This window comes from Delphinapterus leucas, chromosome 2 (assembly GCF_059928025.1).
Source record: "Delphinapterus leucas isolate spDelLeu-1000000601 "Yukka" chromosome 2, BTC_Dleu_Yukka2, whole genome shotgun sequence".
NCBI lineage: Eukaryota > Metazoa > Chordata > Mammalia > Artiodactyla > Monodontidae > Delphinapterus > Delphinapterus leucas.
Window position 1 is genome coordinate 180,853,198 of NC_143130.1, and position 12,445 is coordinate 180,865,642.

Genomic DNA, 12,445 nt, shown 5'->3' on the forward strand with positions numbered 1-12,445 from the left:
CGGCGGCGGCGGCGGGTCCCGGTCTCGGCTCTGCGCGCCCGCGCTCCCGGCGCCCGCAGCCAACAAGTTCGGGACAAGACTGACAGCTCGCTCGCCCATTCGTCACCCGCGCACCTGCATATGCATGAGGGGGCGGGGCCGCGCCGCGGGGTGGGGCTGCGGGGGGGGGGTGCCGGGGGCGCCCAGGATTTAAAGGCGGCGGAGGACTCCTCCTGCCAGCGCCTGGATCCGGCGCACGCTTCCCGGCGCCCTCGGGCGGCGGGGCGGCGGCGGCGGATCCACTAAAGCCTCCGCCGAGCCGGGAGAGCGGCGCTGGGCGCCGCAAAGCGGCTTCCCCTCGCCCGATCCCCGCCGGGTGTCAGGAGCCAGGGGGTGGGGCGCCCCCTGAGGTCACCGCCGTGGTCCCCTCCTACCGGTGCGCCGCCGCCGCGCTGCTCGCGGTCCCAAAGGAGATGCCGCCTCCTGCGCAAATCAGGGCTCGGCCGCACGCGGGGCAGGCGCGGCCTGGGACCCGAGCCTGCCCGGCTCTGCTGCGCGACCCCCTTCCCCTGTGAGTGCCCCAATCCGTGCCGCTCCTACCACCTCCACTCCTACCACCTCCACTCCGGCCGCAGGGGGCGCTGCTCCCCTCCCACCCCCCGGCGCTCCCCTCCCACGCCCCGGCCCTCCCCGCCTCACTGCCGGGGGGTCAGGAAGCCAGGGAACGAATGTTCCTCCGCGCAGACTGTGTGCCCAGTTCGGTGCTGGTGCGGGGCTCGCCAGGCCATACTTTCGAGGAACGCCCAGGATGGGTGTCGGGGCTTGGGCGGGGCGGGGCGAATAAAGGACGGTAGTGCACCCCCAAAAGGACAAGGTGAGGGCCGCCCAAAGAGGCTCCTGCTGCTGTACCGGTCGCCAGGCCCCCATATCCCACCCTCTGTCATCACCTTGTTGCCCTCTACTGGAGTAACCTCGCCTCGCCTCCGCCGAGGCTCCTTGTCTCCAAACATCCCAGCCTCTCCGCCAGTCAGCGTCCCTTTCAGGGCTGGAGCTCGCCTTTGCCGTTAGGGATACCGCTTCGGTCCAAAGGGGTCTTCCCGCTCAACCTCCGTAGTAACTGGGCTTTCTTCATTCTCCTGGCTCCTCCGGCCCTGGGCTGGATGCTGGGGGGTGCAACCCCTGCCTGGAGCTAGTCACTGCTACAATTTGGGGGGTGGGGTGGGGCTGGAAGCCTTCCTGGAGGAAGAGAGCTTTGAAGGAGGCCAGGTTCAGGGGCAAGGGCAATGGCAGAAGGAACTCAGGAGCACAGACACTGCCCTCTCTCACACTAGGATATGTAGGCGCAGCAGCAGCCTAAGGGGCCTAATGCCCTGGTTTCACCGCCCAGCCTGCGGGTCCAGGCCTCAGGGGCCTAAAGAAATGGGCCTGGCTTTGCTCACTCCAAGCGCCCATCCCTACCTGAGCCCCCCTGTAGGCTGGGAGGGGGCAGGACACAAGCCAGGCACCGCCATGCACAGTGACCCCCACCAAATAAGGGAATGTGAGCTGTGTTCAGAGCCTTCCAGTTGCTTTCTTCCTGAGGGTGGGTAGCGGTTACTGCTGTGGGGACAGGGGGTTCCCCGGGGAGAGGCTTCCTCCTCTTTGCTCTGGCCCAGAGACAGTACTGAGTACTGGAGGCTCTGTCCCAGGGGTCCAGGGCTCCAACCCTGCCCATGCCCACTGTCCTACACCCACCGCTCTCCTGCACTCATCAAGCGGTGAGCAAGGCTGACACAGCCAGTGGGGGCTGGGGGGTGGGGTGGGCAGAGAACATAGACAAACAATGCAGAACAGCAAACTGTAAGGGTGAGGCATGCAGCAGCACATGGGGAAGAAGCCTGCTGAGACCCAGAGGGAAGGCCAGGGTCAGCCAGGTGAGGGGCTGGGAAGAGCACATGCAAAGGCCCTGGGGCCGAGGAGCACACATGGCCAGGGCAGAGCAGGTGAGGGGCAGAGGGGGAGGCTGGAGGTGGTGGTGAGTGCCGGCTGTGCTGGGCCTGCCTGGCTAGAGTCTTCCTGCTAAGGCTGACGGGAAGTCACAGAAAGCAGCTGAGCTGGGTTGGGCTGCACGTTTGTGATTTACGTTGTCACAAAGATCCCTGGCTTGGGGGGGAGGGGCAGCACAGGGCGAGGTCAGACAGGGAGGCCATAGGCAGCCACTGCCATAGTGCAAACGAGAGGGGCCGGTGGCCGGCCTTTCCGTGGAGAGGTGGAGGAGGGGGGACTTCCAGCGCAAGTAAGAGGCGGAATCTGGAGAAGAGCCCCCCGCCGTGCGCCCCTCCCTCGTCCGAAGCTTCCTGCTCCTGGCCAGCTGTGGGAGGAGACGATGGCCTGGACTAGCTCACACGGCGGGTGGTGTGGCTGACGCTGGGCTTGCTGTGCCGCCGGTTCCAGAAGCTGCTGCATTTCAGCTGAGGCTCTTCCCCTGCTCAGGGCCGTCTTCGGCACGAAGGCACCAGTGAGGGATGCTCACCCATCCCAAGGTTCCAGCTCCACCTGCCAGGGGACGTGGCCACCCTGGAGCCCTTCCCACTGGCCAACCCTGCCTCAGGGATACAGGGAGCCCCCGCCCGCCCTGCAACCCTGGGGAGACAGTGGTCCGGCCCCATCTGCCTCCAGCCAGGCCCTTTGGGAATGGGATGGGCTCCCTGCCTCCCAGCCCAGGGAACAGAAACCCCCTCGCGCTCATGGTCCCCTTCCCCCTCCTGCCCCCTAGAAGCCACAGCCCAAACCTAAGGGACTCAAGACAGGAAGCTGGCCTCTTGAGGGAAGGCATTGGGGCTGCTGGCAGAGGGGATCCTCCCTCCTGGGGTCCCCTCCTACAGGGATTTCTGCACCCCTTGGGCCAGAGGGCTGGAGATCCAGAGGCAGCCAGGCTCCTGCCTCTTCCCTTGCTGGGCCAGGCTGCCCTGCCTCTTCCAGGAGGACCCCCAGCATTGTTCTGGGGCCCACTGGGCCACAACACCCCTCAGTCTCCCCGCCCCACCTGCCCCCTAACCCAAGGGCTCCCTCTCCAAGCGCCTCACACCAGGCAAGTTCTGGGATGGGTCTCAACTTGTGCCGGACAAGGCCCAGACGAGGTGGAGGCCTCTCCGCCTGGCCAGGGGGCTTCGGCACCAGGCCGGGGTACAAGCTGCTGGGCGTTTGGACAGAGCCGGCTGGGCTCAGGAGTGAGCTGCGCTTCCGCCCATGTTCTGCGGTGCTAAATATAGCGGCCAGGGAGGGGAGTTTCCGGTTACAGCCCCCCCACCCCTGTGCCGGGAAATCAATGCCAGCTCCATTAGGTCCGGCACTGGTGCCTGCTGACCCGCCCCATCGGGCTGCCAAGCAGAGTGCGGGGCTGGACTGCACCCAAGTCCGCGGCCCTGCCCCCAGCCCCCGCCCCGCCAGGCTGGAGCCTGGCATGCTCCCCAGGGCACAGAGAGCCCCCAGCCCCAGCCAGTACCCACTAGGGGCCCCTCTGAGATGGTGGGCAGCGCCTGCAGCCCAGCCCAGAAGGCCAGCGGAGCTCAGGTGAGTATCAGGCAGTCCGCAAGACACAGGCAGGGTGGGGCATGCTGCCCTGGGAATTCTCCAGGTGTCCTGGGGCCCGGGGCGGCCCACTAGGCCTCCTCTGGACGGGGCGGAGCTGGGCTGCTCAAGACCCCAGTGCAGCGCGACCCTGCCGGCCCCCTGGACGCACACCCATGCCTGAGTGCCCCTCCCCAGCAGCGTGTCACTGCCTGGCTGGGCTCCCAGGAGGCCCCACCTGGGTGGTCCCACCTGGGTCACAGCCGGCATTTGCATACAGGTGATGCTGCTTGAGTGGGCCCCTTGGGCGCAGCTGTCCCAAGGCAGCCTCGAATGCCAGGCTCGGGGGCTGTTGGCACTGAGCCACTCCCGGCGGGGCTCAGCCACACACACTCCGAAGGCCAGCAGGAAGGAAAGTGCCCGCCTGCCTGGGGTGGGCCTGGGGCGGGGCAGGGGGCACAGGAGGGCAGGGTGACCTCAGCCCCGGGGAAGTGCCCCCACCTGACAGCAGGGTCTCAGCGGAAGCCAGGGCAGCATGTCCTGCCTTGGCATCCTCTACCATTCCAGCCCAGGGTCCAGTCCCAGGGGACGCTGGGCACAGGGCACGAAGTCAGGTTCACGGCAAAGCTCCCGGTCACTCCAGCTCCCCAGTCCCCACCTGCCTGCCGGGCAGCATCCCCTGGACACCTTGCCCTCTCCAGGGTCAGTGGACCATGACCCAGGCTGCCCCCGTCCCATCCCCTAGGGCACTGCCCAAGGGGGTGACCAGCACACGTTCTTCATGGTGGGCTCCAGCCCACCCGTTATGTACAGAGGCCTCACTCGGTGCCTGGCTGAGCAGACATCCAGCCCTCCTGCGGCCCCAAGTGCGTGCCGGTGTGCAAGGCAGGGGTCCTACGGGGCTTTCAGGCTACACCACACACAGGTTGGCAGGTGGAGTGAGACCTCATCACCAACACAGGGGACACAGGGCTACTGAGAGCCCCAGTCACGGAGGGGACCCCTCACTGGCCCCAGAAGCAGGGAGCACGTGCCTTGTGGGTTTGTCCACATCCTCTCCTGACGTGGCTGGCGCAGCCACCACTCCTAAGGCCACAGCTCCATCCATTGCCCAGTACTCAGTGGACCCTGAGCGCTTGACATGGCTGAGCCCCTGTCCCCAACCTCTCCTACCCCCAGAAGTGGCACTGCACGGCACCATCCTCCCTGCCCCCCACTCAACCTGGGGCACTACCCAGGGCCTGGCCTAGCCCTCTGCCAGCCGCCAACTCCCAGTTGCCCCCTGCACAACCTGCAGGCTTCTGCCCCGGTGGAGCTGAGGGGCTTTCACGGAGACCGCACCCCAGCCCACCACGGTCACAGCTCGGAGTCAGTAGACACAGGCTAGAGCTACACCAGCCTTTATTAGGCTTGCGGAGCAGGTGTGCAGAACTGGGCTCGTCCAGACCGCCTGGAGTTTCACTGGGGACCCAGGCCAGGGGCCACGTGGCTAAGGAACCACGAGATACCAAAGATGACGCCGAGGGTCTTGGGAACATCCGGGTCATCTGCGAAGGCCTGGGCGCCATCCAGGGGCAGGTGCACAACCTCAATGAGCTCGCCCTCCTCCGCCAGGCCCCCACCTGGGCCACCCTGCTGGGCATCTGTCACCTCTGCGTAGAACATGGTCTGGCTGGAGCTGGTCAGTCCCACACCGGACCTACGGGTGGAGACAGCGTCTGCTGGCCACCCCTGCCCCTCCCACAGCCCTTCTAGCCCCTGGTGGGCAGTGCTCCAGGACGCCCCCGGCCCCCCAGATTCCCCCCTGTAGTGTACACACGCCATGTAATCTCCTCCCTTCAAGTGTGGGGGAGACCTAGGAACATGTTGGATGTGACCTCCCACCGTGGTCAGGCTCCCGTGTGATGAGGCTGGGTCAGGTGATGGAGGAGGAGTTCTGCAGATTAATTAAGGGCCCTCATCAGGTGGCTTTGAGTTCATCAAGAGGGAGGCGACCCTGGGTGGGGCTGACGCAGTCAGGCAAGCTCCTCATTGCCGGTTTTAGGGGTCAGAGGTGGAAAGAGTCAGAGAGACACCTGAAGACGAGGTAAGCCACCATGCTGTAAGAGGGCCACGTGCCAGGGCCTATGGGCTAGGAGCCGACCACGGGCCCCCGGCTGACAGCCAGTGGGAGACAGCGCCCTCAGTCACAGCCACGAGGAGCTGGGAAGACGACCTCAGCCCCAGATTAGACCTTGGCCTGGCCAACGCCTGACCGCAGCTTGGCGGTCAGGCTGCGAGACCCTGAGCGGTGGGCCAAGTCCGCAGCAAGCAGACTGCCGACCCCCAGCAACCGCGAGGTTGTAAATGGGCGTCGCTGAAAGCCGTTGAGTCTGGCGGGTGGTTCTGCGCACCGACACTCTGCTCATGCTTGGCCTCAGCCAGGCCTCTCCCCGCACGGCGGGCCCCGGTTCGCAGCCGGGGCTCTGGCCGGCGCAGCCTGGGTCTGCGAGCACTCCCATGTGGGCACCCGCAGGACGCCTGTTCTGGGCTGGGTGGGGAGCTGGGGCTCACGGCGGGTTGCGGCGCGGTCCCCAGGGCCAGGACCAGGGTTCACAGGCTGGAGAGGACTGTCAAGGAGTCCCCTCCCTCCCTAGGTGGTGGCCAGGAGGGGGCTTCTGGCCACCAGGAGGGGGACAGGCACCCAGGCAGGGGGCAGGGGCCCAGACCGGTGCCGGGGAAGGTAACGAGTGGGCAGCCATGGTGACAGCTGGCCATGAGGACGGGGTGACAGACAGGAGGGGAGGGCTGAGCATGGTCTGCTGGGGGAGAGGGGAGGCAGAGGGTGTCTGGGGAGACGTCCAGGGGATCAGGGAGACCCCAGGCCATCCCAGGAGGTTAGCTGAGGCCAGCCGGGGCCTGCAGGGTGGACGCGGCGCCAAGGTGCGCCCCGCACATGGGACAGGGAGCAGAGCCGGAGGAGCTTCCCTCCCACTCCCCAAGCTCCCCACCCCCAGGCGGGGGCCCCACCCAGACTGACCTCACCCAGCTGCTTCCTCCACCCTCCCGCCCCTCATCTCCCTCGGACCCTTCCTGACAGCCCATTTCCGGCGGCAGCTACAGCCTGCGCCTTTGATGGAAGCAGCGGCCTGTGGGGTTTCCAGTCCCAGCTTCCGCCGGCATGTGACGGACACCGGCGCCGAGAAGAATGTGCCCGCCAGGCCGGGTACTGCCTCTCCCTGCTCACTCAATCACGTCCTCAGCTGGGGGATCTCAGACAAGCACTGGGCCTTGTCACCTGGGCCGGGCAGATGAGTGGCCTGGCTCCCCCCCGGGCCACGGAAGGAAGCCGTGGGCCCCACCCCAGGGCAGCGCAAGTTCCTGCTCATGCAGCCCGCCGTCGGGCTCCCAGGGAGAGCTGCCCTGGCCTCCACGCCAGCCCCGTCCGGCCCTGCCTCTGCACAGCCAGCCACCCTCACCTCGAAAGTGCAGTCTGAGCAGGCCACTCACTGTCCAGAGCCCTCCTTGGCACCCAGCACCCTCAGGATCAGGCCGTAGCCCAGAGGCCTGGGCCACTTGTCCCCTTGCCCCTGAGCCTTTGCCGTGCAGCGCCTCTGCCAGGACTTCCCCCAGACTCACCAGCTCGGGGGACCCCAATCCTCCAAGGCACCTCCACCTGCCTTCCTCCTGGCCTGCCCGCTGGCTCACCCCCTACCCGAGGTCAGGCCCCTTGGATCCTCCTGACCCCCCGGACCGCCAGCCCAAAGGCTCAGAGGCTACGTGGCCACTGGCCAGCCACGCGGAGGACGCCCGCAGGTAACTGAGGCCCCTCACCCCAAGATGTCTGGCTCTTTGGTGTAGAAATCCCATGCCTGAGTTCCCGGGACTAAAACTCCACCCCCACCCCCAGACCGGGGGCGCCTGGACGAGGCCCTGGGTGTCGCCGAGGGGGGCCCAGGCCCAACACTGAGCGGCCCCTTGCTGGGCCGAGGAGGGCGGATCCGCCTCTGGGGAAGGCCGCCAGGGGCTCAGCATCAGGGCGACACCGTGAGACTCTCCTGCTGCCCCCGGATTTCACCAAGGTCAGGGACCCACTGTGACATCCTCAGGCCAAGGGTGGGCTGCACCCCGACATCCTGTCCTGGGACGGGGGAATGAGGGGCGGGCTTTGGTGGGGGCGGGCCGCACTTAGCCCCCCAACCCCGGCCCAGGACTTGGCCTTTCCCTCGCCCCTGGGCCGCTGTCAGAGCAGACCTGTGACTCGCCACGCCCCCAGCGCCCGGCGCTTAATCCCACAGGAAGTAGAGGCACCTGTTAGCATCAGCTACCACCGGAGCCAGAGCCCGGCCGCCCCGCCCCGCCCCGCCCCGCGGTGGAGGGCACGGGCCAAGCAGGTTGCAGGACTAGCCCCGAGGGCCCCGGTTCCCGCCCAGATCACGCCCTGAGGTGCGCTCCGTCCAACCTTCCCCCAGGCAGCTCGGCCCATCCCCTGGGCTGCGCTGGCGACAGACGGCCCTTCCCCAGCCCCGCAGGCCCATGGGCCCAGCCCCACTCACTTGTACGTGGCGACCCGGCGCAGGCCGGAGGGGGCCAGGTGGTAGCCGCACTCCTCCCACACTTCCTTGCAGGCCACCTCCTCCAGCGAGAGCCCGGGCTGGTCCACGAGGCCGGCGCACAGCTCGTATGTCACCCCTGCCGAGCCAGGCAGTGCCGGCTGCAGCTCCCGGGGCCTGTCCTGGTCCACGGCGGCCAGGGACCCCGGGAAGAGGCGCTCCACCTCGCCAGCGTACACAGCTGGTTGGGGGAAGGCAGACCGCAGTCACCGCCCTGTGGTGGCCAGCTCCACGTGACCCGCTCTGGCCAGACCCCCTTGCCGGGCCTCAAGTTCCTCTAGAGCCCTCTCCCCACGTCTGCACTCTGACCCTAGGACACCAGGGGCCTGAACGTGAGCCTGCAGGCCTCCCCTCCCCCCATACCCCACTTGGGCCGCCTCACCTGGCCGGAACTGCTTCACCAACACCAGGCTCCTTCGAGAAGAGTTGAACATGAGAATGGTCACACTGCAGGGGGAGGGACCCAGCTCAGCACAGAAGCAGCCCCCTCACCTCACCCCCCTGGGGGCCCAGCCCACCTCCTCTCCTCCACAACCCAGGAAGGTGGTGTCCCTTGCTCAGATGGGCAGACTGAGGCCCAGGACGGGTCACAGCTTGCCAGGGTCACACAGTCAGGCCAGGACCCAGGCCTCCTGTATTCCAGCTGGCAGGACGGGGGCCGGGGGGTGGGAAGGACATGCTGGGCAGCTGGGCAGGCCGGGGGTGGCAGCAGCTGAGGACGGGTGACTGACGGGACACGTGGCCCCTGCTGGCCAGCTGCCGCCAGCCACACTCCTGAAGCCACGCTGCCATCCAGCCCATACTTCTGACGCTCGGGGGCAAGGGCACCTGGGCAGCTTCTCTCAGGTCCAAGAGGTGGTCCAGGTGGCCTGAGCTGGGACCCAGCTCAGGCTCCAGGCCTCAGGCTGACCCCTCAGTGAGACGACAGGGAAAGTGGGGACTTCAGACACTCAGAGGCAGGTGGGGCTCTGTGCCCCTGGGCCCGGTGTCCCTGCAGACATCAGCCTGGGGCTTCCCCGGCGGCCAGCCAGCCTGGGCCCTCACCTGTCATGGGTCTTCATGAAGTCCCACGACTTCTGGGTACCATTCTGCAAGAGGCAGGGCAGCGGTCAGGGAGGGCTGAAGGGCTGGCAGCGCGGGTGGAGGTGCTCCAGGGAGCGAGAAGGCCACACAGACCCACCGTACCCGGCCAGTCATGGCCCGGGCCCATCGGGAGCGACGAGCTGCAGCGGGTGGGGCAGGGCGTAGCCGCCAGGGTGGGCAGGGAAGTCCAGGACAGCCTGATGCTCTCAAGGGGTGAGGCAGAAAACCGGGCCAAAGGGTGGGAAGGCGTCCCAGGCACAGCATGAGCCAGCACCCAGCACAAGGTGAGCACGAGAAGCTGCAGAGAGACGACACTGCCACCAAGTGCGGGAAGGGCCACGGGGGTGTGGGGAGAGGCGGGCGTGACATGTCCTCACAGTCAGGGCGAGGGGCAGGAGGGGTCCCAAGCGGGTAGAGCAGAGATCAGGTTTTCGTTGCTGAAGCTCCCTTGGGCCACTGGACAAAGGGCGACAGGAGGGCAGGAGGGGCAGGCAGGCCTCCGGAGAGCGCAGCAGCCCCGGGAGCAGCTGGGGAAGGGTGTGCCCGCGCCGGGCAGGAGCTCAGCCCGCAGGACGTGACGATTCAATGATGATGACTGGGCAGTGGATGACCCTCTCCCCGGCCCGGTTTCTGTCTCGGGCTGTCTGTCCTGTGTCCTGTGGTCCTGCTGTTCTGTCACTTCCTTCCACCCCCCTGCTCCCCGACCCTGGACGCCCCGTCCCAGCAGCTCCCAGGGCTCTGAGCAGCATTCAGTGAACAAAAGGCAGTGCGGGGGGCCGGGGCCTGGGCCAGCACCACCGGGGGCGGCCAGAACCGAAGCTTACGGGGCTCCAGCCGGCAGGGGGCATGAGGGGCCAGAACCCTGCCAGCGGGACACCGCTAAGTGAGGTAGGCTCCCGTCCTCCGGGCTGTTCCGCCTGGCCCTGACCCCTCCCCAAGGGGTCTCTGAGGATGGGGCTGGCCCTGGGGCCCTAGAGCCCAGCCCTGTGGACGCCCACCACCGGCTTGCTCAGCCACTGGGTCAGCCCTGCGCCCTGGCGAGCTGCTGGCCCCACACTTGGGGCCCTGTCCGAGCCACGAAACACACATGGATCTGAGCACCAGAGACACCGAAAGGGCAACCGGGGCTGCAAAAGAGGAAGGACACTAAGGAACAGCCTGTGTGGGGACTTCCTGGAGGAGGTGACACTGCACCAGGCCCCACAGAAAAGAAAGGGCATTCATTCCCAGCAGTGGGCCCTGACAGGCAGAGGCCCGCATGCCGGTCTGAGGGGAGCTGGGGACATTGGTCTGAGCTGGGCCTGAAGGCGGAGGTGATCTGGACGGGCAGGAGCCTCGGTTTTCAAGCAGGAGGGAGAGCCGATGGCCTGCCCTGTGCAGGTCGGGCTGCCCGGGAGGCCGTTGTGAGACACCACCCCCAAGAGGCAAGCCTGGGCCTGCCTGCAATCTGGCCACCCCAGGGCCAGCCACCCCCCAGGATGAGCTCCGGGGAAGGCCTGCCCCCCAGTCTGCCATGTGCCAGCTGTGCCCCCTGCCTCCCTCAGGGTAAGTGTCATCTCGTGCTGGTTTCAGGTACCCTCTTGGATCAAGATCAAAACATCTGTCAGACCCTCAGGTCCAGCCAAGGCAGGGTACAGGGGAAGGTCCAGAGGGGCCCACTGAGGCCCAGCCAGCCCCTCCCAGAGGGTCAGGACCCAGGCCTGGCTCATCTTCCAGGGCCCTGGGAGGGAGGTACAGGACTAGAGTTTAAACACATCCCCTCACCCTCAGAGCCACGCGGGTGCCCTGCCTCTGGCTGGTCTGTCTGTCCATCCACCAGGTCTCCCCTGGCCATGGGTGGCTACTGACCAAAGGCTGCAGATGCCCCTCAGTGACGTTCACCACCCAGCCCAGTGTCCCATGGCCCCTGGGAAACACCACCCCGGCCCCCAGCCTGTGTCCATCGCAGCCTACCACCCGCATGGGCTCAGCTTTGGTTACCAGCACCCATCCACACTCCACAGGAAGTGGGGGAGGGTGCCACAGCCATAGGCCACAGCGGTTACGTGCCTTGATCACCCTGTGCCCATCTGCTGCTGGCCCCAGAGCCCCAGCCCCTGGAGGCTGTGCAGCCACAATTCGGCATCCCTGCCCCAGGCCAACACCAGGGAAAGGGCAGCAACCTCCGTGTCCCTGCACTCTGCCCCTCAGCCAACCCTGGCTTCTGCCCCAGGCCGGTGCTGCCAACTTGGGTCCATCCTGGGGATAGGGATTCCCTGTCCCCTAGAGCCAACGGGACAGCAGCGACAAGGGAGGGGGAGGGGAGTGCAGCCTCTGTCAAGCTGGGCGTCGAGAGGGCTTCACAGGTAAGTGAGAGTAACGGGCCTGGGGAGGAGGGGGGGCCACAGGATGCTGCAGGCCAGGGACAGCCCGGCAGAGGGGCACCAAAGACCTGCCCACCTGTCCTAACTGAGGGGGCAGGGAGGGGCTGCACCAGACTCGGAGGAGTGCAGTCCTCACCTGGATGGCGTGGAGGGACTCGGTGGAGCGGCAAGCAAAAGGTGGGGGCCCGAACTGGACAAACAAGTGTTTCCTGGGAGCCTACTACTTGCACAGCGCCACGGGAGGCGGTGTGGTCCTGCACTCCCTTCCCGGGCCGGCAGGAGGAGGTGGCGCCCCGGCAGGTAGCCCACCTGGAGAGGCTCTCCAGGGCTCACTAGCTCCATCGCGGGCCTCCTCTGCCCAGAACGGAGACCACCAGGAAGCTTTCCCTGATCCCCGGGGCGCCCAACACGTCCCACCGCAAAAAAGGGCCGGGGCCCAGCAAAGCCTCCTTGGAGGAATGAGTGGTCCCCCAAGGTGTCCCTGCCCAGAGCCGGACGCTCAACGGGTCTGCGAACGCAGACTCACGGGCAGAGCGCTCGGCGAAGAGGCGGGGTCCGCGGGGCGGGGGCACGAGGCCATGGGCGGGGCCATGGGCGCGTGGGCGGGGTCCGGGGCGGGGTCCGGGGCGGGCGTCAGGCCGCGGAAGGCGCGGAAGGCGCGGAAGGCGCGGAAGGCGGGCTCACCTGGCGGTAGTGCAGCGTGAGCGGCAGCAGGTAGGGCGAGGCTGCGCAGCGGCCCACGGCCGCCCCTTCGATGCGCTCCATGGCGGCGCGCGGGGCAGCGCGGGCCCGGGGCGGACGCGGGCAGGGTCCGCTCAGGACTCGAGCGGGCGGGCGGGCGTGTGACCGGGCTCTGGGCATGCCCGGTGCGCGCGGGGC

General features: G+C 67.4%; 1 protein-coding gene across 1 annotated transcript; it reads right to left on the reverse strand.

Annotated features, from left to right (window-relative positions):
• Positions 1 to 4,884: 4,884 nt before the first annotated feature.
• NUDT14 (nudix hydrolase 14) lies at positions 4,885 to 12,445 on the reverse strand. The gene is made up of 5 exons (XM_022575921.3): positions 12,251 to 12,445; positions 9,165 to 9,208; positions 8,503 to 8,567; positions 8,064 to 8,301; positions 4,885 to 5,227 (listed from the first exon to the last, which is right to left on the reverse strand). Exons 1-5 carry the CDS (start codon positions 12,425 to 12,427, stop codon positions 4,987 to 4,989), a joined length of 765 nt encoding a protein of 254 aa, XP_022431629.2. The 5' UTR covers positions 12,428 to 12,445; the 3' UTR covers positions 4,885 to 4,986.

What these genes read in the sequence shown, in the direction of transcription:
- NUDT14 (XM_022575921.3), bottom strand. Translation starts at nt 12,427, where the DNA reads ATGCCCAGAGCCCGGTCACACGCCCGCCCGCCCGCTCGAGTCCTGAGC. An exon ending in TTCATGAAGACCCATGACAG is followed by an intron (nt 8,568 to 9,164) that starts GTGAGGGCCCAG and finishes CTCCCCCTGCAG; the next exon opens with TGTGACCATTCTCATGTTCA. An exon ending in CGCCGGGTCGCCACGTACAA is followed by an intron (nt 5,228 to 8,063) that starts GTGAGTGGGGCT and finishes CTCCACCCGTAG; the next exon opens with GTCCGGTGTGGGACTGACCA.